A 27,207-nucleotide genomic window follows, 5' to 3' on the forward strand; every position below is an offset into this window, starting at 1 on the left:
TTTAACAGAATTTAAAACAAATATTTTGAATAACAGGACATGCAGATATCATTGACAAGGGAGAGTACTTTTGTAGGAAACCAAGCGATTCCATATGACAACACAAGGCTGGGACTTGTGACTGATTGTCCGTTGGTAGAGACTGACGTACCTGGTGGTCTGGTCATGGCCATGTTCCTGAAGTGACTGCCTTTGATGACTTCCACGGCCAGTCTACCAGTGGTGGAGTTGTACGACAAACCCACCAGCAGTTCAGGAATACCGCCATGCTGTAGAGAGTGTGTTGAGGAACCGCTGTCGCTCTGTGACAGGTCAGTCAGGCTGCTGTGTGTCGAGCCAGTGCCTCCCTGCAAGGTAAAAAAACCCATAAATTCATGTCACCTGAAATGAGCTCTGAATCTCCTAGCAAATGGAAAGATCGGTAAATTGTTTTACTGATTGTAGCAAAGCTCATGAAGTTTTGTTTTAGACAATAGCTTGCTCGAATATATACCTTAAAAATGAATAAAAAACCTTGCAATGAGATTTTAAACCCTTTCAATCCAAAAACAACAAAAATCTGAAAAGTCCATGGAAATTGAAATGTTTGGATGATAAATAAAAAATTTACTAAATTATGTTCACTGACATTTTTCAATTCAACAAGATTACCACTTCCATCCTACCGGAGAAGTGAGAAAATATTGAACTTCATGGAAACAAGGCGGTGAAAGCCACGCACGCACATATCATTTTCAGTTTTTTAATGCTGTCAAACTATTTTTTAAAGTTACAATCTGGCGTTTGACAAGTCATAGAAATGTGTGACTGAGTTGCATTTTAAAAATTATTTTTTTTTTGCATTTGTAACAGGTGGCATGAAGGTTTTTGTAAATTTAGTTCCAATAAAACTCAGGAATTTTAATCAATGATAATGGCCATAGCCAGACAGCTATTATTTGACAATGATTACACAGATTTGAATAATGAGGGACCAAGACCATAAAAAAACACATGCATTGAAAAGCAATGGGAAAAACGTGTCTCGCGCATTACTGAAACACCTTACCTAGGGAATTCACTCTAATGGTCTGAAAATTATGTTTGAGGCTAATTTATGCAAATTGGGGAAAATATTCCCGTCATTGTACGGTCACAGATCAGTTGCGTTTTAGCATATTTGGTTGATTGCCTTCTGTTTGACCTCTGCTGATAAAATGTATCATTTTCATAATTGGGCGACTGCCTTCATTTTCATAACGACTACATCAATGAGAACATCACGACTCTCAGACAAAATAGAACAATTCAAATACTGGAGAATTTTTTCAGTATGAAACTAGATCCTCTGTAGCTTGCATACAGGTCTAGCTTGAAATACTATTGACATCTTGAAATTCTGTAATCAGTCCTTGGGCTTATGTGCAGTATCTCAAAAGCTGTTATCCGATTGGCTGGCTGAGTCATAACAATTATAATTGAATTATGTAAATAGACTCCCTAAGTTGCTACGAATAGTGACAATCGACCAATCAGATATGACCTTCCGAGCCAGCTGCACATCAGCAGGGAATTCTTTGCGATAATTCTATTGTTTTTGAAAGCAAGCTTGAATTTCGGTACTGTTAGAAGGTAACATTAAACCTTCAGGGGAACTAAATGTATGGGTTTGTGGAATATGAACTTTCTTTTGATATTTGATAGTACCAATGTGAAGGGATGGTGTAACAGATTTTCATAAATAGAGCAGTTACATTTGGAACATAAATAAGAAATATCACGATGGCAGTGATACAAGTACAGATGGACAAACCCTCACATACACGGGACAGGGTTAGTAAATTGAGCAGACTACCTGCATGTCCATATTAGGGACCGTCTCAGATTGTCGCAGAAGTTCAAGAAACGAAATTTCTTCGTTTAGATCAAAACCCCCTCCCCCCTCCCCCTAAACGAAACTTCAAAAGTGCGAAATGTTCATGTCTGCCTGAGAGTACAATGTTGCATATTGCTATTTGCTATAGCTACTAAAGACGTATTATTACCCTTGCCACATTACAATTAAAGTAATCGATCGGATTTGAGTACTAACAGGGCATTTTACCGCATAAAAGTTTCATTTTATTTTACTTTCCCTTTTTGCATCTCTTGTGCTGTTCTTTGTCTTTGCGAACACGCAATTTGTACTTGGTAGGGGCGGTAGATAAGCGAGAAACTTTGACAAGGGGCCCAGGCATGTTCAATCATATTAAAACGACTATGACAAGGTGCATAACAAGTGAGAATAAATACATCTAGTGGTTAGAGCAGACGCTTATAAATAGCACATTTTAAAAAAATGATACTTTTTGTCTTTGTATAATTTGATGAATGAAATGATTAGGATACAATGTTACTATCGGTAAATTGTGTTTGGGGCACAAACAAGATGGAAACAGTTACAAATTTGTTGGCACGAGTATGCAGTTTTTCTTTAATTTAAAAATAAACACACGAAAACTTGTGATCACAAAATAAAAGTGCGAAAGTGAAGTTCACTAATTGAATGGAGGTCAAACCCCCTCCCCCCCTAAACGAATGAATTTCGCTTTTTGAACTTCTGCGACAATCTGAGACGGTCCCTTATATAAATTCAATTTGTGATCATATGTTTGCATGGTTTTAAGAGAAGTCAGTTCAACAACAGAGAAGGAGAAAAAAAAAATCAAAATATTGTGTCGATTGAAAAGAGACATCTTGCAGATATCATGGGTGAAGTAACAGGTGGTGATATCGCCAGTTACCATGGAAACAGTGCTTACTTATATGCATTGATAAAGATGTGTCTACTCAAAATCTATTGATTTCCCCTGCAGCTGGACATTATCTCTATTCTTTGATACTCTTTACAAATTACTGATAGCCACAAGAAGTGTACTAGGTCCAAAGTGGACAAGATTGTTATTCCTGCTATGAGTATAGCATTGATTGCTAATGTAGCTTTGTTGCTAATAACAGCGTTGTCTACCTGACATCGCTTCCTGCCCACTGATATTCAGACCATAATTTTTTGCTTTGCATCCGTGTCTATTGCTAAGATTTGTGGCTGGGGCCCTGCACAAGTGATTTCTACCATTTCTACGGTAACATTATCTGGGAAACGGCATCATCATTCTTGTCTGCATGATCGCTGACAGTCTTGTCAAAACCAAACAACTTCAGATAAAAATTTATGTGTTATTTCAAATATCACTGAAGGAACTGTAAAATGATATGAAATAAGCCAGGTATTCTACTCAAGCAAAGTTAGAATTGCTAATGGACAGAAAAAGCAATGAGTCAATTATGGTCATTAATTCATTTCCATTCCCCAATCTCTTCATTCATTCACTTATGCATGCATTCATCTAGATCTGTATCTATCTGTTCACTTATTCTTTAACTCACACATATACGCTGTACACTCACCAGGTTGCTCCTTGGTTCAAGCTGTAGCCATATCGTCTGTATGGCATTGGTGTTCAGGGCCGAGAACTTGACCACGCACTCTCCAATCAACCTCTCTTTCCTCATCCTCTCGGTGCCATAAAGTCGGAACCTCAGTCCCGTGTTTGACAACTCGTGAGGAGGCAGCCTGGCGAAACGGAACGACTCCTTCCACTCGGGGTTCTCCCCCTGCTTGATCTTTGTCTTGCAACGTTGTTTCTTAGCCGGCAGTAAAACCATCCGGACCTGGACGTGGGACGCCCCGCCCCGCTCCTTGGAAGGCAGGTTTCGAGCTCTGTGCAGTGTGATTGTCATTTTCTTCAGCTGGCCATTGTAGGCAAAAGTCACTTCAATCTCGCCACACTTGGATATCAATTCTGGTGCTCCGGACTCAAATGTTTGTGCAGCAAACCCATCCTCCTGTAGCAGTGGATGGGTTTAGGAAAAAAGAAAGAAAATATATAAGATTACTGACCAATCCTTTGGTTTTGTGCATGCTTTGGTTTCGTGCATGTAAACCTAATGTTCATTATATATGATGTAATGAATGTTAATCCACAAAAACCATGGAATATTACTATGCTGACATCTGTGTCAATAATCTTACAATAGATTAAATATTCACTGATGGCAGCTGACAGTAAAGTCTGATGAAAATAATAAATTACATATTCAAGGTAACAAAAACAATTCAAGCATTTTAATACTGTAATGTATGCTCGGTGGATACGGCAATTATGCATTGAAAGCTGGTCAGATGACATCATGCCTGTCAGCCTCAATGAATTTTAGCAAATTACACGATGCAATGATTTATCATAAATTTCCTTAGAGTACAGGGTATCATGGTTTACTGATATGTTAAGTGTGGGCTATTTTACAGGCACAGGTACCTTGTACGTAGGTTTAGGTGCACCTGTACTCTGCTTGGAATTCAGGAAAGTATAAATATAGCTATTTATATTAAGAGGGCACAAAACATCATCATCCTGGTGAAGGAATTATCTCTGCTATACTGAGTAACTCTAATGATTTTGTTTTCCCACTGTACTTGGAAAAACGGTTTTCATAAAATATGAATATGGTAAATACGGTAGCAGTAATATAACGTTAAACTGTCTCGGAAGAGGTCATACGTCAAATCGTAATGCTTCCTCTTTGTAACCGGCGATGTTCATTAGAATATAAATGGCTTCATTAATTTTACATGATTTCTGCATTGGATTGAGCAGGTATAGTATGCCAGCTGATTGCTATCAAGCCCTCCCATGTAATACTGGGGCTTCAGAAAAAATGAAAAAAAAAAAACACACACTTACTGGGGATGCAGGCTGTCCATAGGCTAATGCTGGCATGCTGCCTAATTCTTCATCGCCCATCAACGACGGGGCTTGGCTGACCTGGGCGCTGTCGTAACCTTCATTCTCGAAGTGGCTGTGTTGGAAACCTTCCACCTGCTGTACGCTGTCCTGATCCGAGTCATCGCCGGCACTCAGCACATCCACGACGCCATGCTCTACATCTTTGTCTGTGAATTGGAGCAAAAAGAGAAATGACAGTTAGCCTCATTAGGCAAATGATCTTTTTGGAAGCTCTGGCTGTTTGTGTAATCTTGGACTAGCCCTATATGAAATCTGAATGATTTCCCACTCACACCCTGGAACCCAATTCTGATGTGAAAGATGAAGGTACACTAATCAAATTGGTACAGATGTCTGGCTGACTGTTTTAGGCTCTTTCATCCCAGCTGTAAATAAAACAGGGAAGAATTAAGGAAAAAAGGCCTCTGGGAAATGACCTCTTGATTAAATTATTACGAGACTGTATCCCGGGGAAAAGTTGGTGGATTATAGGGGAAAAAAAGGAAAGATTCTAATTCCTCGATGGGCACGGCTAACAAGCTGAAAGGCCATAGATGAGTATGCAGGCAGCTTTTTCGCCAAGGATCAAAATGCCTGACTCCTGAGACTGTATAACTGCATGCATGCATGACCTAGTAGATAGAGTACACCTTGGAGATTCTTTCTGTGAAGCAGAGAAAATCTGCCCGATAAAAGCACATGCACATATAGCGTAATGCGCTTTTTCCCCGAAATCACTTTCTCCAGTTGGGTGTTTGGAGACACAGTGAGAATGTTATTGAGTAAATATTTTTTTCACCTCACTAGGTAAAAGTTAATTACCACAGTATGTTGAGCAAAATGGTGCGTAAGTTATGATGTCCAATGTCTGCTAAAAATTTCATGAAGTGAGCAGTATTGTAAAATAAACATAATATGACAGAATATGCCATGAGGACAGATTTTCTTTTCAAACTCTCGACTTTAACTATAACTGCTGTACCATGCAGTATGTACCATCTATCATGATCACCAGCTTTTGAGAACACAGTTTACAACAGTAAAGAAATCTGATTAAGTACCTTGTTTTTTATGAGCATTACAAAGTTCACATTTTCCCGATACAGTTAACACAAAGAAGGACAACTGTGGTACATTTCAAATTCAAATCCCAATTAATGTGACACAGAGGTAATTTATTTCTCCCATTTTAAAAATTTCTGTGTGATCCCTGATCTCCATTTTTGATTACGGTGACCCCTGATTTCCATTTTTGATTAGGGCTACGATCTTTAAACTTTCCCTTCGCAGAATGTGGGCAAACTTTTATTTCTGACATGTGTCATACCTGTAGTATATATAACAGCTCAGTCTGTTCAATACAGTCTGTATGAGATATGGATAATGATTCTATGTTACTTAGGGTCTACTCTTGCTGATAACTTCAAAGTGTTATGCTCTCGTGCTTTGTTTTTCAGTCTGTTAGCTCACCCAATCTGTTACAGAAAACTGTATATCAGGTCATTATATTTAGATACAAATCCTGAATGCGGTAACCAATAAATTTTTCAACCAGACTCAATTAGAAGACAAACAGAATGAGATAATAACATAAATTGTATAGAGGTGGGATATTTTTACAACAATTAAGATCATACGGAGAAAAGATGTAAAAAACTAATCCACGAAGAACGTGTGCTTGCTGGATTATGACACTTAAAAGCTTTCACCCTTTGCTAGTTTCTCTGGTGTTTTCAATATAATACACATTATATGTGCATTAACACAAATACCATTTTCATGGTGTGTGAAAACTGTCAGTATAACTCATGTTGTTTTGTGTGGTATTGCATTAAAAATAAATATCAGACTGACATTAAAATTCACGACGCAAAAAATAGTTCCTTTGATGTACCAAAAGAGTCTCTTTGAAGTATGTGTGCTGCACGATAAAAATAGTTTTAGAATAATATTAAACCACTTAATCGGGTGTTTTTAAGTCTACTTGTCGACCACCACATGACTAATACCAAATGTTGCACATGTACGTGTCGTACATGTGTATCCCAGAAGGCCGGTGTGCATTTACACAGTGCACTTTTGCACTGAATGTTGGTAGAGCAACCAGTGTCACATCTTGTTGGCAACACTGTACATCAAAATGCTTTTAGTGTATCTAGCCCTGGAGAAATTGTCAAAGTAACACTTGGACTTTTCAAACCAATCTGCATCTGAACAGGAAGTCAATATATGTAGCAAACGAAAACATAAAGCGCTATTAATAAACTTTCTTTTCTGTTTTCTTCCCTGGTTGTTAATAGGTGGGGGTTTTAAAAGTGTTTGGAGTTTTCTGATTTCAGTGCATGATCAGCCAAAATCTAAACTTTTGCAACACCTCCTGTACAAGGCACAACTACTAGAGTGCAGTCTGTACTGTATATTTTTCAACAACGTCTGATCCAGGGTATGTAAATCTGTAAGATCAATGTAACCATACCCATATCTATTAACTGAAATGAAAGCAAAAAGAAAGAAGTGTTCCTAATTGCTCTGTTTCCTGCTGAGATAAAGCATTAAATCTACTATCTGTTTGCCTTGGGATGATCAATGAAAGTGTGGTTGATTTCGGCATGAAATGATACTCTGTAGACTTGTAAACTTTGGCATTCAAGTGACCCTACTCAATGGATCGGCAACAATTTCCTTCTGGCAAGCGATTTGTATCAAACCTGTTGACATTTTTATCACAATTAGACCGTGGAATCTTCTTCTGGAGCAGAGATAACACTTTAACTCCTTGATAAAGTGAATCCAGAGCATTTGATTTCTATTTATCGAAGCTGCGACCCCAACTTCTTGTACGGCCTTGCTTCAACCATTTCATTATACCTTTTCTTCTCATGTCACTGCATGGTGCTTTCATACTAGAAGGGCCATGCAACTCCATTATTGCTGAACAGAGTGACTGCATGGTTACAGCCACAGGACTAATATTTCAATTGTACACCGAACAGGAGACGTCTGTCAACCTAGCATAAACGATAGACTACATCTGCATACACTTTACTAATAATATATATATATATATATATATATATATATATATATATATATATATATATATATATATATATATATATATATATATATATATATATATATATATATATATATATATATATATATATATATATATATATATATATATACCAAAACTTGTTTGTATCTTCTCAGAGGGGTAAAGCGCTCGATGCAGGGATGCAGAGCAATATTACGATAAATATGAGAACACATCAAGTATGTTTGGTACCTATTACTCGAGTTTCACGCATACACGCGATCGTCAGATAGGTAGATCTACCTATCTGACGATCGCGTGTATGCGTGAAACTCGAGTAATAGGTACCAAACATACTTGATGTGTTCTCATATTTATCGTATATATATATATATATATATATATATATATATATATATATATATATATATATATATATATATAATATATATATATATATATATATATATATATATATATATATATATATATTTAAAAATGACAGTTGGAATGGTGATAGGTAGTGACACAGATTGGTACAAGTTGCCCTTGCAAACAGAATCACTTCTTAGACTCACTGTGAAAATTACAAAACCCTTGCTTGATTAGAAGGATATTATTGGTTCACATGAAGGGACAGATTTTGATGACTCATGGATACAGGCTTTGAAAAGAATCAGAGACTCAGGTGTAAGGAGTCTTTGCAATATGCCTCAAAACACTAGTTTTCACTTCACCTGTCAAATTTCTGGGACAGCCATGGAAGTGTAAATCCATCTGATTCACTGAGTCGTCATGAAAAATGCAGTAACTATAAACACTATACAAATCCATGACAGCCATGGCAATACCACGCACCTATAAGGTATTACCTTTTTGAAATTTGGTTTCATATCTTGACAAAACAGCACATGAACATTGGCTTGAGCATGTTTAAAATCTGAAAATTGACTGACATTTTAGCTTTGTGAACGTGCACATCAACATTTTGAGTGATGTCTTTTATTGTGTATGAGGAGACACCTGGCCCACAGTAAATTTATTTTTTACTAGCCACCTGGGGGTTACCGCCAAGACGTCTCGGAGACAGCATGTTCGTCTAATATGACTAATAAGGCAGTGTTGCTCTATTCACCTATGTTTAATCCGCACACACTCAAAAAGGACCATATATTGAACCTCATAAATATTTCCAAGCGCCATTTTGAATGAGAAAAAAATTTAGACACTTTGCAATTAAGTTATGAAATGCAAATCAGTGAATTGAGGCATAAGTGATATATGTCTCGGAAGAGGGATGGCATACTTTGACCATGACCCCAAACTTGCTGTCATGATAGTGCTAAGACCTCTAGCAAGAATACCTTGATACTTACACATCTGCTTAAGAAATACATAAAACAAAATGCCAGGTTTTATGAGCACATTCCCTTTGCACCACTGCTGCTGCAGTGCTTTTTTCCTCTGTTTACACTTTTTGCTTTACCTGGAACAGCGTATAATATTTTACTTTCTTGAAAAAATTATCTTACTGTACTGTCATGGAAAACCAGTCACAACAAAACCCTCTTTTCTGATACTTTTCTGACTTTTTGGAAATAATAGTGAATATGTGTTTTTACTTCATCTACATAATCTACTTTCTTTAGTCGGATTAAATGCAGAACAAGGGATGCTCCGTAGAAAGAATTTTTAACCTTCAAGCTAGCAGTTCTCCAATGGTCTACAATGGTCTTGTATGGATATTTCCATTATATCCAGAAAATCACAAATTTTAACTTCTTTATTCCCACAGATTTTTACAAGGAGAATGGTTGTCATTTCCAATTTCACAAAAAAAGTTAAATTTGAGTTGAAAAAATGTATACCACGACCCTTGATTTTCATTCTTGATAACAAAAAATATCAATTCACAGTTTCCTTGAGTGAACTACCGGTATAGGCAAGTGTTTGATAATTTTTCTATTTAAAGTGTGTAGTACTTATAAATCTCTTTCAAATACTGCTTGACATTGATCTTCTCCTACTTGAAAGAATTGACTGAAGTTTTCCACTCAAAATTCACATGGACATTGGCATTGACACTGATGACTAAGTATAAAGCAACACCTCACGTACAAGACACAGGCATAAAATGATATACCCCTATATCATAACACTGTTCTCATGGGCATTTGCGCTGCAGACAACTCTATTAACAGCAAAATTGTATGTCAAACTGAACTGAGACAAGGTGTATGCATAATCGATGGCAGCGCCTTCCCAAAGGAAAAGTCTTGAAATGAGATATTTGTACTGGCCGACTCCATGGATACTATTTTGGGCAAAGTTATCGCAAGTACAAATTCAAAAATTAGGTATACATTTGTAGTTGAACAGGTCAACTTTAAGAATATTTCCTTCTGGGAACACTATGAAATATGACATCAATAATTTATGAAGGCCAAATGATATCACAAATACAAACACATAGGTGTTTGGTATGATACATGTATATGAGCTGGCCAACCCAAGACAAATTCCTTTGGGAAAGAAGTATTCCTGCAATGTGCGTCCTTTTTTACTCCCCTGTGAGTAATAACTTTTTCTTGGCCATATTGACAGTCATGGCCATATTCAAAGTCATGACCAAGAAGAGACATCCCGTCCTTGCTGGCTAGAAGGTGTGGTATGAATATCTCCCATGTGTCACATTCAGATAACAGCTTGTTTTATCACCTGTAAAATCTCAATCCTTGAACTTTTAAAAGACCTTTCTGAGTAAAAGATAGAAAGAAGATACTGAGAATAATATGACTGGTATGTAAAATCAGGCGAGTGAAAACTTCAAATAGAAACAAGTGACTGCTTGATATATAGTGAAATGTCACTATTAAAATATAACTCTTAAGTGCCATTTCTTCTGTATTGTAAAAATACTAAAGTCTTTGGAAAAAGCAATTAACATACATTCTTTACACTTACTAAATTGTTCACATTTATCAATCTCATTATCTGCTGATTTCATTCTTAGATAATTCCAAATTCCATAATTGAACATTTTTTATATCAAACATCATCCATTTTCAGTGCATACCTGACATATATTTCCACATTAATTTTTTCCTGCTGTATGTCAGGGTTTGTTTGTTCAAAGCTCTCCCACTAATATTCACCTGAATACAAATTTTAATGCATTTTAACGATCTTTATTTTGTTTATCATCTATTCTCATTCATTTCACTTTACAATAGGGTTTCCTTTTTATTATCTAATGTTACATTTGATTTTTTTTATATTTAAATCCTTTGCCCTTGGACTTGGCACATAATTAGGCAAGTGAATAACTTTATAGAAAAATAACCTTCCATTCACAATTGACTTAATCATTTGCTATTTGCGTTAAAAAAATGAAAATAATTAAAAGTTGCACTGGTAATACATCATAGTTTGCATTTGTGATCAGTTTTCTTGGGCTATTGTTGTTATTTTTCTTGCAGTTGCTGTTGTTATCATTAATATCACTATTATCATCATTATCACAATCATAGTAATCATCTGATGTTATTATCATCATCATTACAATTGTCACCATCTGATGTAATCATCATATCATTAATATAAGGCAAAAAAAAATAAATTGTGCTGTTCCGATAACATGATTTTCAAAATTAGGAAAGGTAGGTCAGCAGGAATTTTTTTTTCAAAAATATTTTTATTTTTTAATATGTATTTTTCAGGGGTTTAGGGCAGTCAAACACTGGCCACAACATTTCCTGAAAAATGCATCATATATATAAAAGGGAAAAAACCGTAAACACATTCTCATTCAAGCAAAAATCAAATGCCAAGTAACGAATGCATGATTTTTTACGGGTTTTTTCCTTCTTTATTTTTACTTCCATGTTTAGGTAGCTCTAAAAAGTTTAGGGTCGGCAGGTAAAAAATAGGGTAGGTCGGGTTATCAGAACAGCACAATTTTTTTCGTTTGGCCTAATCATCATCTTTATACTCATCATCATCATTATTGTTATCATCATCATCATCATCATCATCATCATCATCATCAAGTTATTTATTATCATCATCATCATAATTATCATCATCTGTTGTTATTATCACCATCATCGTCATCATTTGTTGTTATGGTAATGATCATCCTCATCATCACTGGCATCACCACCACCCCCACCACCACCATAATCATCATCATCATTGGTGTGCTCACTTTTGCCCTGAAAATGACACCTGATCTAAAAAACAATTTGACTGTGACTAGAAAAACATCATTTTCAACAAAAAAAACACCCCATTCTTGGCATTAACAGTTGATGTAATTAAAATGAGAGACATCACCGTCATTATCACTCTCACTGTATAAATTAATCCACTAAGACTGACTAAATGACAAAGGTTACAGAATCCTTTCTTGTGAAAGATTATGCTGTCCTTTGCTGAGTCAAAAGCACAGTGGTACATTGTTCTGATCAAGTCACTCAGTACAGCCAGATACCTGCATGCACACTCATGCTGTAAGACGAAAATAACAAACGAACAGATATAATGACACTCTCATAGGGATGCATGAGAGTTACATGTTTTATATATATATCATTACTCCTTGCATAACAAACCGTATCACTATAGTATACAACACGTATTCAGAACATGTTCCGCCCAGCATTTACATATATAAACGGTATATTTGGCATTTTTATCTCTTCTGGGTTAATGATGAAATAAAATGCAATTTGAAGAATGACTGCATCTGTTGGACTGTAGTGCGTATACGTTGTGTTGAGTAGGCAAAACTATGTCAGTCACGGCACGAATTTCCACGAGCATATCTTGAAGAGATATCATTGAGATCTTCTTGAGTTGATAATAACCATTCCCAGGCAAGATTATTGATAAAATCACGCATCAAATTTTTTCATCGTTGTTCTGTTACACGTATACATAAACATAAAGTCTGCTGAGAATATTTCAAAATAACATGAGTACTACAATATTTATCCTTGATATTTATTCTTGATTTGATTATTCAGAAGCAAAAATTTGGGTATGTTGTTATTACACTCTTATTATTCCTAAATAGTCAAGGCAAGTTACAAAAAAAAAGGAAGGGGAAAAAACGCATTGTTTCACTTTTCAGATATTCTAATTCATGTGCCTATTTACTAAAGGGTGATGATATTACGATATGCCATGCATGGATAAACCTTTGCATTTTACTCATAGTCTACCCGTACCATGGGTAAGATCAGCCAGGAATTGACCTCTCAAAGCTAAATATGCATGGGATTGCTTGTGGATATGCAGTCGCAACTTATTGGTATTAGCTCCTTGATCCTGTAGTGGTGTGAATGCAAGATGTGAGAGATACGTGTATTGTTTACATTACTAAGCTGAATTCTTCAATGCAACATTTCACACCGCGTGTATCATGAATTTAATTATTGTTGAGAAATTACCGTTAATTTTGGGCTAGATGACTTTTCTTTCATTATATGGCCTTGAAACCCCACCTGTTGGACATACAAGGAAGCACACAGTTTATCCACTGCTGTGAACGGAAACCACATGGTGCAGTATTGATATATTCAATACCTGCATGGCTGCAAGCACAAACAATCCACCAGTATTCTGCTGATTCTACGACCATGTGCTGATAGACTTCAAATGTGGACCTAAAAAACATGTTGCCTCATATCAGCCCTATCATAAAGGAACAATGGTACGACCATAATGGTGTTAGCATACAGGTTGGGTTCATGTGAGGAGGTATAGAGGAGGAAGTGGATAATGAACCCGTGGTGATCATACGACTGATGCCTATTGTTGGAGATAATCGATACCATATTTTGCCCCTGCCAGCAAGTTTTTATCGAGGCAATTATGTCTGTTTAAAAAGGGAAAGTTTGAACGTTTTAAAACGTCAGGGTTTTTTGTTATGGAGCGACTGTTCAACAGATTAGCATATGGCAATTTCAGCATGATGTACACAATTCTATCTATCATATATGTATATACCGGTATAACAATGACGATGATGAGGATGTCGATGACGCACATAAAATTTTCATGAAATTGTTGAGAGTGTTGAATGTTGAAGGTTAACAATCTCTCTCTAAAAAGAGCGAGATAAAAAGACAACTCCTAAAGACTTTCTAGAAAGATGCATCACCTCTATACAAACAGTGCGGATGATCTCTGAACAAACAATGAGATGACTGGTATATAAAGTCAAATGAACTGTATCAACAAAGTCAACAGATACAAGCCTGCAATTTTAACGACAATATGCCACAAAGCTAGCCGTGTATTCCTTCCTCTCAATTGTGCTATACTTTTCTGTCTCTTTGAAAATGCAATAAACGACATTAAAAGTTGGCGGAGGCTAAACAAAAGGCACAGAAATCTGAACAATTAACGGTTTGAAGAAGCTGGCATGTCTATTAAGCCAAGATTAAGCATAACAATGGGAAAAGTGCATCTGTGTGTCTACCTAACACAAAAAGTGAACTGACATAATTATTCTGGAAATGTTTCACAAAAGCAAATTACTATCACACCCGACGATATGATAAAAGCAAAGCCTGACAGGCAATGTTCCTTCAGGGCAATTAATATTTCCTGCGATCTTAAAAGTCAACAAAAAAAAAAAAAATGGAAGTAAAATGCATAGAACTCTCAGAAGGTTTAACTGTCTCACACTGAGTAATTTTCTGTAATAGAAATTTTATAAACCATAGACAATGATTGATGATTAGCTTAATCACTCATACTCTCATTTTGCAAGCTGAATTAAGACATGGGTCTGATATTACAGTGAGGCAAATTTGTTTTTATGAGCAGACGTGGCAGCATATTACAAATCTCAGTTCTTCAAAAGGTGTATATTTTAGGGTGACACGTCCAAAGACAACCCTATCAAAATATCACACAGTGCGTATGAGGACCTGCTTGTCAGTCACCTTTTTTATCATGATTTGCATTTGCTACTGAGGTTGGAGAGCTCTTGTGATATTAGAAGTGCAGAGAAAGATAGTCATTTAAAGAAGACCCATGGGTTTGTTGAGCCAACCACACAAACTGTGAGATATAAGTCAGTAGACACTGGGAAAAACATATGAGTGTGGTGATGTGTACGGAGCAGGCAAATCATCCAGTAAGACTCACGTGTGTTAGAGTTCCCATGTTCCGATAACGGTTTGTCGGTTATGACAGACTTTTTATCCAAGGGATCCGATGCAGCGGTGTCGCTGAGCTCTCCGTCCACCACATCATGACCACTCCTGGCTCTGTGAATCTGCCCTTCCTGTTGCCAAAAGCAACAGCGCAGAAGCATCAACATGGCATGTCGTTACGCATTGACAAATGGCACAGTCTTTTAAATGCAGCCTCTACCCGTAGCTTGTTGTAGCATACTGCCTTTCCCGAATGGGAACAGCCCACGATTATGATAATGATGCCAACACACTCACTCAGTGCTATGATGGTCATTTGCATAACAAAAGCTGCCGGGACATGTGATGTATACAACTTATGATCACCTTTTCCTGTATTACCAGCATCTCTGGTCAACTTGTACATCTACGCAAAACCTAAATTCCTAGATATGTCGAGATTACTCTCTGTAATCCATGGCACTGACAAATCACCATGGCAACAGATCCGATTGGTATATTAAAGCCATTATAAAATTGACTGCCTAGTCTACGACCTTTGGTTGGCAGCACTGTGACGTTTACTTTATGCAAATGTTTCCATCATGAATATTATTTTTTCATATCAACTATTATTACTCATTCAAGCGTCACGTCACAACAAGTAAAAATTAGCACTTCCTGGACTTGGTTGTATTTTTAGGGGTGACGTACAATGGTGTTCCCACTGACCTTCACTTTTTGTTTTCTTATATAAATAGCAAATGATTAAATATACAGTAAATATACATTTTAAAGGTTATTTTCTGATTGTTTATTCACTTTTCCTCACGACTGAAGCCTTGGCTCAGTTTTATGCTAATATTTTTATTCCTTTCATTTTCTCAACATTGTGCTGTTTTATTTTCCCAACAGTTGTGTCAAGATTCAATTGTATGCTTGTATATATGGCTTGTTAATATTTGTTTTCTAATGTTGTGTCTAGCTTCAATTTAATTTTTTTTCCCTTTATCTTGGTTTCTCTATTTATCTAATAGGTGTGTCTGAGTTGATGTGATATGTTTGTTACAATGGCAGCATGGAACAGAATAAACATAAACAGTGGTGTTTCACGTAAGATAGGTAATAACCTCTATAATACACCGAAAATATTGAAAAAAAACTGGTTATCATAAAAATTGTGAGAATTATCTCTGAACAGGTGTACTCCTTCACTTTCCGCTTTTTTTTCTCCAGAAGTATGGAAAACGCTGATAGGAAAAAGTTTATATTTTTTGAATGTCATATTAGTTCCTTAAATAGAATATGTCCATCCTAAATTGTTACCATTCTTATCTTTGTCGAAGAGGTCTAGCTGACGTTTTGTTAAGTAATTACTTCTTTTTTGATACGAGATATTTCTGGGTTTTTTAAATCTTGTTGTTGAAGTTTTTGGATGAAGAAATTGACCTTTTTTATGTAATTTGGTCATGGCCATTTTTTTTATTTTCAGATGATTACTGAGTCACTTCGTACAAACTCTGTAATGAAACCAGTGTCATTGATCTATAGTGGCTTGAATGGGACAGACCTGACTAGAATTTGTGAGTTCTACTCAACACTACAGCTAGCAGACTATTTCATACACTTTAGCTGACACAAACAATTCATGACCTGTTTCCGGCACTCTTATCATACACTTGACAAGGTAAAGAGTATGCGAACAGTATCAATACATATTTTGAAATGACAGATATTCATTAGATTAAATGGGAGAGACCTAACTGGAATTTGAGTCTGACAAAATTAGATCTAGAAATATAGGTATAAACCTAAATCCTTGTGATCAGGTGCAGTGCTGACCTAAATATAAATGTTTTTTTACCTGCTGGTGTAAAAACATTTTTCTAACAGTTACTAAAATTCTTCTGACAAATACATAAATAAAACCCATCTGTACCAACACCGTCGTGTTGGAAATAAGGTTTTCACTTGATTTCGATACTTGAAATTATTTTAGGCCATGATTACTTTTTGAAAGTCTCCAAAATGTTGACGAATATAGAAATAACGAGAAGCTTTCACAGATGTCACAGCTTGTTCATGATAAAATGTGGTTCACTAAAATATCAAATTCATAAAAACTGTATCATAAAAAGACTTGAAAATAGTTCTTTAATGGTTGAATTTCCAGTGCTACATGAATACGCAGACACTGAGAACGTTAATGGAGAATGGACAACTTGCTTTGTATATAGCAGAGCAAGGCTTCGACTTCAAGGGAAGATTGGAAATGATAGCCGGACTTGTAGCAGCCATAAATATTCTGAGAGAAACTAATTACTGAGTTGAAGTGGCAATCCACTGAACAAGTCTAATTTGCAAATTTCCTCTGTAGTACTCCGGCAAAATAAATCAATATCCTGCTTTCTGTATCCACAACAGGTGCATTCATTCTCGCTAATTCCCTGCTAAATACTCTTATTGATCCCCACTGCCCACTGTGGAAGTTTTTGCCTCTCAGAATAAAATTTGTGTCCGTCTCCCCGAGATTGTTGATTTTTTTTTCAGTTGACTGACGAAGAAGTGAAAATTTTTATGAAGATTTCTCTTTTGAAACAATGAATCTGATGGCAGTTGTCTGTTATATGATTCTTTTAGGGTTGGCAAAAAGTGACAGATAATGGCTTGTAATCTCATTTACTTCCTGTGTTTTGTTTTACCTGTGTCCAGCAAGGACAAAGACTTTTGTTGGCGAAAAGAAACCCTAGAAAGCAGCTTAAACAATGGCACACAATGCTCATGGGTACACACAAGGAACTGTCAGATTCACTTTTAAAATCACCGAGAAAATAAGACAAAGTCGTACATACGCAATAGTACAGGCACTGAGTATTTACATTAGAGGCGGCTAGACAGCAGAATTATTCCTTTTGTTGTCCTGAACAAAAACGTTCAACATTTTGTGTTTAATTCTCACTTCAAATGATACATTTCCATCTAACTTACACTGTCAGTAAATATTTCACCGCCATGGGTCAATAAGAAATTCTATTGCCTGGATGACGTTATTTACAGTATGGAAATGACAGGTCAAATATTTGCTAGTCGCAGCCATTGGCTCTTACTTAATAATACAAGGCTTTCTGAAAAAAAAAAAATTCCTAGAAAAGATCATGAAATGATAATCCAGCAGGTACTTATGTCCTTATAATGCACTGGGAGATTTCAGTTGGAAGTAATTTTTATGAAACCTCATGATATGCACGCGAAGAATATTTTGATCAGAATCAAGATGAACTAGAACAGAATAGATGAACAGAGGAGCGCTACTTGACATTGGGTGATTTCAATTTCACCGAACATTTTTCACTACTGATGTCTTGTGAGCTCATCATGGCATACAAAAACATTCACTTTCAAGGCTTAGAAAACTGAAACAGATGCAACGCGAATGTTTCTGATGGCTGACATCGGCTGAGGAGGATTTTTTCAAGAGGTCAGGATAAATGATGTACACAGAGAATGTGGAATTTGAGCTGTAGCATTATGGTGGTTTAAACACAGCTATACCTAGTACAGGGACGTGCGCTTTTACCACGTTCACTGAAACAGTGAAGATAAAAACAGCGGTAAAATACACACTCTGTTTTCTACCTTTCAGTACGTGCAAGGATTTAGGTACAAAAGAAACAGAATAAAGAGACTTCTAAATTATGAAATTTGCCAGGTCCATATTGGTTGAGAAATTTCATGTCAATTTGCAAAGACTGTGGGTGCATTGTTGCGGAATAAAAATTTTGATTAAAAAAAAATAATGAATTACTCTTTCTTTCTGATCCGATAATTTATATTGCAAACTATGTGCACTGACGACAGAACATACTTTTGTCTCATTTCTCTGACCTGATCTCATCGTCAGGAATGATACCACATTGTGTCAGGCTGACACAGTCTGAAAGCATAGCACTTGCACACTGATCTTTTTTTCCTGATCTTTTAACTTCAGGATGCAGGCTTCCCCTCTCAATTTTTGAGTAGATCCTTGGGGTTCCTCATTAATAGGTAAATATTGATAAGATATAGTGAGTCTGACCTGTCATGACACTAGCACTGTATATCTTCTTTCTGTTTGTTATCATGTGCTCTGCTACATATGTCAAAATTAGCCGAAATCAGACACATTTTCTCCAGTCCATCTGAGCCGGCACTATCTTTAGGCTGATATGTACCAGTACTTTCTGAGTGCTATTCCTGTTCAGAAATCGACACAACGACACCAAAATCCAGCTGGTCTGTTCGATGCAATCCAAGAGATGCTGTACGTGCATAAGTAATGTTCTTTAGATACTGAGTAATCCCTATTAATTATTCAGATGCTAAAATGAGCAAACTTCTGGATAATTACTGAGCAAAAAAGTCTCAGTGAAGTGGCTTTGGGCAATTTTCTGTTGTGCTGTCCAGGCAAGTGGACTGTTCACTGTATATTATGAGGGTTTCCATTTCACTGTTGAGTCATTGGTAATATTCTGGGATCCGCCAGACTGCTGGGTATACATCTCCCCCTGGCCTGCAAACTAGAATTCACTGGATTTACATCTACCAAACTTCCTTTTCATGCCACCTGATGTTACAATTTCATGCAACAAAAGCAAAGTTTCTTGAGCATACATTCTGATGCGGTACACCCATTGTTGTATGTGAGCGACACATTGCAAAGCTAAATGTTTTCCATTGAATTCTAAATTGGTTGAAACAATTTACTTTCTGTTCAATCCTTTTCACTGGACAATTAAGTTTAACAAAATGCAGCACTACCATACTGGTGATGCCAATAGTATTTTGTTTTTGCCAAATACTTGATCAACTTCAAGGTTGAATGTTGACTCCTTAACCATTAAAATAAATAGAGGAAGATGAGTATTAAAGAAAGGTCTGAAATAATTTTTTTTTCAATTCCAGTTTCTGCAAGCTCTGTGCCCAAGGCTGTGTCTTTTCATATTGTTGCATTCCTTTTTGCTTGTGGGAACACATTCCAAGGAAAACATGAAAAAATGAGTTTTATTATTCAAATCGACGAAAAATATGACACTAAAGTAATTGGTCTAAATCACAGTGTTGTTGGGAAAATAGATCATGACAACCATAAAAACCACCTGTTGATTTCCAGTGTTCGCACAGCAAAAACTATGTCATGCCAAGCCATGGAGTTTAATTGTCTCTTACGTGGTCTTGTTATATACATCTGCCTAATATCAAATTGCTTATAATTTTAATAATTTTAATAGAGCTTTCATATGAACAAACTGTTCATTTCTTGAAATTTTGCTGTCTGGCTCTCATGGAAAAGAACAACAAAATCTGAGTGAGACAAGTTCATCACAGCGACTTATTATTGAGAAAATTCTTGGTGTAATCTTGAGAGTGATTAGTTGATGATTTACCGTGCCTTACGTCATTTCAATATCACTGCCAAGTTTTACAATTATCGCTTTTTTACAACTAATATGTTGATAGACAAGTTCAAAGGAAGCCTGAAGTGTCACAAATGTGTTCAGACTGTCCTTACTATGTACCGGTACATTCGAAATATATTGCAGAGCTACAAACTGCAAGATTTTTTTCAAACATTTCTCTTCTTTTTTTTCTCCCTTTACAGCACATTTTAAATGATTATAAGTTCACAAAGTATGTTATTTTAAATGACGGTGGATACAAAGTTCACAGTATGTTATTAAGAGTGATGGTACTGAGGGACAACAAAGGTGTGAGTACATACTTTATTGTGCATATATGTAATCCAACATTATTATTGCTTTATTGTTATGATATTACTCTTCCTGTGTACAACTCAATCTTGTTATATGAGGACATCACTCATCATCCACCACACTGTCACATATGCTCTGGGGATAACGTTAAATATTCCACAAGTGTTTATTTTTTCATATTTGTACAATTTTAATCATCAAAGCAGCTCAATGTGCTGACTTTTCCCCATTAATTTTCTCTGGCAAATTGGGGCATTTAAGTAAACGCAAGTTTAATAAAAACATAACTCGTGCATGTTTTCTGCCAGGTTGTCAAAACAAATGATTATTTTTGGCATCTGAATCCCTTGTAGGTAATGTATCGGTGTGTTAGTATTGATTTTGGCAATAAAGGTAACTTACGACACACAAGGTGAAGATAACATAATGATTTAATTCTCAGCAGAATCATCTGTAAGGAGAGAATGGTAGATTACAGGGTTGCTGATAGACAAGCAGTGTATCTCTACAAATTATTAGTCTGACAACAATATCATGCTTCCTGTGAGTAAAATGGCAGTGACCGATCTAGGTAGGCAAAAAAAAAGACCCCTAAAACTACACACAACACTACAAAACATCTGACCCTTGGTAATGAGCCAGATGCCTCACAAACCTCAGGGGAGGAAGGCAGCGTTTCTGCCGTATCAAAAACCTCTCTTCAACTGGGTTATCGCAATACTTTCCACCTCATTGAACTTCTCATCACGCTGACGGCAGGGTGATGATTCACAGGGAAACGCATTATGTTTGTCTTATCACTTTTGATGCTAAAGCCTTTCCCGCTCTCTGAAAATGACAGCACTGTGGAATTTGCGTCCTGTGTCTGTCACTTCTCTGTTTTATCTCGTTCATAGATACCGGTATCAATGTCTATGAGAACTTAGAAAACTTCCTGGAGAAAGTATGTAAGCTGACGGTGTGCACTTTTAACAATGGTGCAGGTAGATGACAGGTACATGTACCATTGGATACATGTGTATCTGGTCTTATACTTTTCTTCATCTAAGAATTACACACATGACATGTACAATTTCTCCTCTCTATCCTTACAGAAATGTTCAGAGGCTGAGAAGTCACTTTACTTACAGTAAAGGAAAACCTAGTAATTCTGGAATACCAATAAGATACTATAGCGGGATGGTATGAGTCTTTGTCATCAAATGATGGAAGTTTTATTTTGTACATGTTGCAATTTCATCAATCGATAACCCTATGTATACTTTAACAAAGCCAATAACAGTCACTTTAGACAGTTCTTTTTTCTGTATTTTTTAACCAAATTTATTAATTTTTTTCAGATGTCATTTTCCATATTTTTGGTTTACGCTTTCTAGGTGTAATCTCTTAGTATGTCAAATGTCAGCATAATCAATTAATGTGTGGGATAAATTGTTATTGTTGACCACTTAATTCAATTAAATATGGAAATTAAATTGTTGATATCAACAATGTGCGATTATTTCCGACATTTCTTCTGCTGTTGATTTACTATGCATTTTTTATCCAGCTGAAATTAAATATATTAATAACTAAAAACTGATGGATATAAAGACTTTATGATGAGCTGAATTCAGTGTATTTCTGTATGTTGCACATCACGCTTGATGTACCGGTATATCACCAAATATCACGGAAATCATTAAGAAATTATCAAGAGTCACAGCGAGATATAAAATACAGTAAAATATTTCACAAACATAATTTAAATGAATATAGATCAGTGGTTGATGTAACTAAGCCATGATCAGTCAGCACAGAAACAAAAGAATCACATCCACACCATTAACAGGAAATGCTTGATGTGAAAATTATGGAAAGAAATATTCACAAACGGCAGCATGGTCATCCTGAGGGATACATTTACCAAATGGAAAGAAGCGATGCAATAAGCACTTCCTGAGTGAAATTACAAAACAGCGACCTAGCGGCCGATATAGCTCCGCTGTGTTTATGTAGAAAATAACTATTTTTGACACATGTTGATGAAGAAGGTGGAAATCTTTGATAGCTCAATGCAATGGCCAGAAAAAAGTGGCTAAAATAAGCTGCAAAAATACACAATGTCATCATACTTTGAATATGTCACATCGGATCATCCCTAAGAACATGTCAACCAAAGCTATCTGATGAGTAGTTTTTTGAGAATGAAATTTTCTGACCAAAATGGCAACAATTGCCCCCCAAAATAAAAATTGCAGATTTCATCATCATTTCAAAAGATCAAATTTAGTTCATCTATAGAAACCTGTATACCAAATTTCAAAGCTGTTAGACCAGTACTTTTTGAGAAACACATTTTTGACCAAAAATGGGAAAAATTGCCCCAAAATTTATAATTGCAGATTTCATCATTATTTCAATAAATATCATTTAGTTCATCTATAGAAACCTGTATACCAAATTTCAAAGCTATCAAATGAGTAGTTTTGGAAATACACATTTTTCGACAAAAATGGCAAAAATTGCCCTAAAAATACAACATTAAAGATTTCATCAGAAATTCAAAGCTATCAGACCAGTACTTTTTGGGAAACACTTTTTTTTACCAAAAATGGCAAAAATTGACCCACAATTACAAAATTGCAGATTTCATCATAATTTCAATAAATATCATTAAGGTGATCTGTAGGAACCTGTATACCAGATTGCAAAGCTATCAGATGAGTAGTTTTGAAAATACACATTTTTTGACCAAAATGGAAGAAATTGCCCCAAAATTACAAAATTGCAGATTTCATCATAATTTCAATAAATATCTTTTAGTTCATCTATAGAAACCTGTATACCAAATTTCAAAGCTATCAGATGAGTAGTTTTGGAAATACACATTTTTTGACCAAAAATGGCAAAAATTGCCCCAAAAATACAAAATTACAGATTTCATCAGAAATTCATATATATTACTTAGTTCATCTATAGAAACTTGTTTAGGGACCGTCTCAGATTGTCGCAGAAGTTCAAAAAGTGAAATTTATTCGTTTAGTGGGGGAGGGGGTTTGACCTCCATTCAATTAGTGAACTTCACTTTCGCACTTTTATTTTGTGATCACAAGTTTTCGTGTGTTTATTTTAAATTAAAGAAAAACTGCACACTCGTGCCAACAAATTTGTAACTGTTTCCATCTCGTTTGTGCCCCAAACACAATTTACTGATAGGAACATTGTATTCTAAACATTTCATTCATCAAATTATATACATAGACAAAAAGTATAATCTTTTTAAAAATGTGCTATTTATAAGCGTCTGCTCTAACCACTAGATGTCTTTATTCTCACTTATTATGCACCTGGTCATAGTCGTTTCAATATGATTGAACATGCTGGGCCCCCTTGTCAAAGTTTCTTGCTTATTTACCGCCCCTACCAAGTACAAATTGCGTGCTCAAAAAGACAAAGAACAGCACAAGAGATGCAAAAAGGGAAAGTAAATAAAATGAAACTTTTATGCGGTAAAATGCCCTGTTAGTACTCAAATCTGATCAATTACTTTAATTGAAATATGGCAAGGGAATACGTCTTTAGTAGCTATAGCAAAATGCAACATTGTACTCTCAGGCAGACATGAACATTTCGCACTTTTGAAGTTTCGTTTAGGGGGAGGGGGAGGGGGTTTTGATCTAAACGAAGGAATTTCGTTTCTTGAACTTCTGCGACAATCTGAGACGGTCCCTTACCACATTTCAAAACTATCAGACCAGTGCTTTTTGAGAAATACATTTTTTGACCAAAAATGGCAAAAATGCCTTAAAAATACAAATATGCAAATTTCACCACAATTTGAACAAATCTGAAATAGATCACCCCTAGGGACATATGCACCAAATATCAAAGCTATCTGACTGGTAGTTTTGAAGAAGATTTTTAAAGATTTTTTTACCAAAAATGACAAAAATTGCCTTAAAAATACAAATATGCAAATTTCACCAAGATTTGAACAAATCTGACTGAAGTCACCCTAAGTAAACTGTATATCAAATTTCAAAGCAATCGGACAAGCGGTTTCAGAGAAGAAGATTTTTTACCAAAAACAGCAAAAAATACCCCAAAAATACAAATATGCAAATTTCACCATGATTTGAATAAACTGAAGTGAGGTCACCCCAAGTGAACTGCATATAAAATTTCAAAGCCATTCGACTTGCAGTTTCAGAGGAAAAGGCAATTGTTGACAGACGACGACGAAGGACGACGACGAAGGACGACGACAACGGACGACGACAGACGACGACGGAAAATCAACCTATTTGATAAGCTCCGCGTCGCTGACAGCGGAGCTAAAAATGTTCTCAAAAGTACAACATGGAACCGGCTGTAATTCGATCAAATCTCAGAGTCCTCCCTCGAGGCTGACCAATATCATATAATGCAATCAGATAAGCTGTTTCTCAGAAAAAGATGTAGCATAAAAAATCTACTTTGAGTGATACAGTTTCTTTTTTTACAAAGAATCTGAGTTAAGACAACCACCTGTTTCCTACTCTGTTCAATCACAAGGGTAACAAAATTGGTGGACAGAACTGATATTCAAATATGAAAGAGTTTCTGGCTCATAACATTTTGCACTAAATCTGGTCTGCCAAAGGATAGCTTGACTGGCCTATGCTAGAGTGTTTTGGTCACTGTTCCAAGCCAAGTGGCAATGCCCCCCTGAACAAACCACATCTTATTACATATGAAATTGACATCATGATGAACAACCACAACTTGCATAATCAGATTTGCCAGCTGATGTCTCCGTGTGATGTATCCTTAGTCACCAATTATCATGAAATGATAGCAAACCTTCTAAGACGTAATGTAATCATACAGTTGGAATGCTCTGCTTCCATTTCACATCTGTCGAAATACGAATCACCTAACCTTATCATTGAAAGGTGAAATAGCGATAGAAAATGTCAAAGTGTGCACTGAGCAACAGAAATATCTGCCCTGTTCAGCTGTGCTCAAGGAAACATATTCTGACATGAAATTACTGACTTTTTTTAAAGGTTGTTAAAAACATTTAGAAATTGCGGGACATTGTCATAAATAGGTGGTAAGAGAAGGGGAGGATTTCACAGACTGTAAACCCCTTCATGAATAAGGAAAGTTTTGATCGTAAAAATAGCCGGCAAAAATTAATGATTAGTTCCCAGCTGGCACGTGTCCAGCTACAAATTAACACATTCACATTGAATGTTGGCAGGGCGCATGTACTACTCTGTTCTTTATAGATTAATATTGACCCACCTGAAGATCATAGGGACCATTCTTCATTATGAAAGCAATGGAGTTTTCTTAGGGGGCCTTCCATGGCCTTTTTAATTGACTTGACCCTTTAGGATTACCTTGATTTGTAAAATTGTTCATTGTGGGCACAATCTTGTTTGGCCTCTGCATATGCATTTATTACACAGCTTTGACTATTTCAGGAATAAAAAAAATCACAAACACTCCGGGAATTCATGTAAATTATGGCACTTTTTGAAAAATGTGCCACCGGTGATATATTTGTAAGGGTGACTTCAGGTCATCTTTACATTTGTCACAGCTTGGCTGTCCTTTCAAGTTTGGCTGTGGTTGATCCTCTTGTTCCCATGACAAATTGGCATCATACGCATGCCTCAGTGCCAACCAATCATATGACAGACAGCTATGACATTTCAGACACAATTTGTTTGAATATGCAAATTGAGATAATTAATTTATAATCTTTAGAATCCAAGTCGTCATTGGATTTGTTTAATATCAGGTCTAGATTTGCGACAATATGTTCCCGGTTTTTAAGAATATTTTTTAGTTATATTTTCCACAAGCAAAGAATGAGATAATATTCTGACGACAGAATGTATAACAGAAGGTTGAAACTGCTGCCACAGTATGGTGGATAGTGCTGATTCCAGCATATGCAGATACATAATTAATAACCCAAAATAAAAATTTGTCCAAAATCTTTTTAAATAAGAATTTTGGAAATTGAAGAAATGGTGAACGTGGTATTTTGTTACTGTGTTATGATAAAAACTAAAAAAATTTCACCCCAAGGGAACCAACCATATGTACAAAATGCGATAATTAATACAGCCTTGTTAAGATAAATTTGTCAAAGTGACTATAGGCCGCAGCTCATATTGCTCACACAATGGCATATTTAGTAAGAAACTAATGATCATAATCAGCCCTATTGGCTACTCTTCTGTGTTTAACATTCCCCGGCTCTGTTGTCATATTACAATGGCATATCTCTCTGAGGTCAAGAGTCAACTGTCAGTTGAATTGACTTGGTTACCCATGGAAACAATTATGTTATGATCACTCTATGCATGTTGCATAGCGCCCTCAAGAAGCCTCATGAGAAAAAAAAATCCTCTTTTCTTTTGGCAGGAAATCTGTGTGATATTCCTTAACCTTGCCGCTTTTCATTACCAAACTTTTCTTCACAATGG

The 27,207-nt window shown here is 36.0% G+C and overlaps 1 protein-coding gene across 5 annotated transcripts in view; it reads right to left on the minus strand.

Annotated features, from left to right (window-relative positions):
- The window catches only part of LOC139149899 (synaptotagmin-16-like), a 57,847-nt gene that overhangs the window by 6,371 nt on the left and 24,269 nt on the right, over positions 1–27,207 (minus strand). For 3 of the 5 annotated variants that reach the window (XM_070721924.1, XM_070721923.1, XM_070721922.1), the window contains exons 4-6: positions 4,764–4,972; positions 3,427–3,864; positions 152–347 (exon numbers count right to left, since the gene is read on the minus strand). In XM_070721924.1, coding sequence (XP_070578025.1) covers positions 152–347; positions 3,427–3,864; positions 4,764–4,972 — 843 coding nt within the window. Of the gene's footprint in view, positions 1–151; positions 348–3,426; positions 3,865–4,763; positions 4,973–15,003; positions 15,319–19,065; positions 19,187–27,207 lie in introns of those variants that run through there. The other 2 variants (XM_070721926.1, XM_070721925.1) reach the window with 2 other exon arrangements.

Source organism: Ptychodera flava, chromosome 14 (genome assembly GCF_041260155.1).
Source record: "Ptychodera flava strain L36383 chromosome 14, AS_Pfla_20210202, whole genome shotgun sequence".
NCBI lineage: Eukaryota > Metazoa > Hemichordata > Enteropneusta > Ptychoderidae > Ptychodera > Ptychodera flava.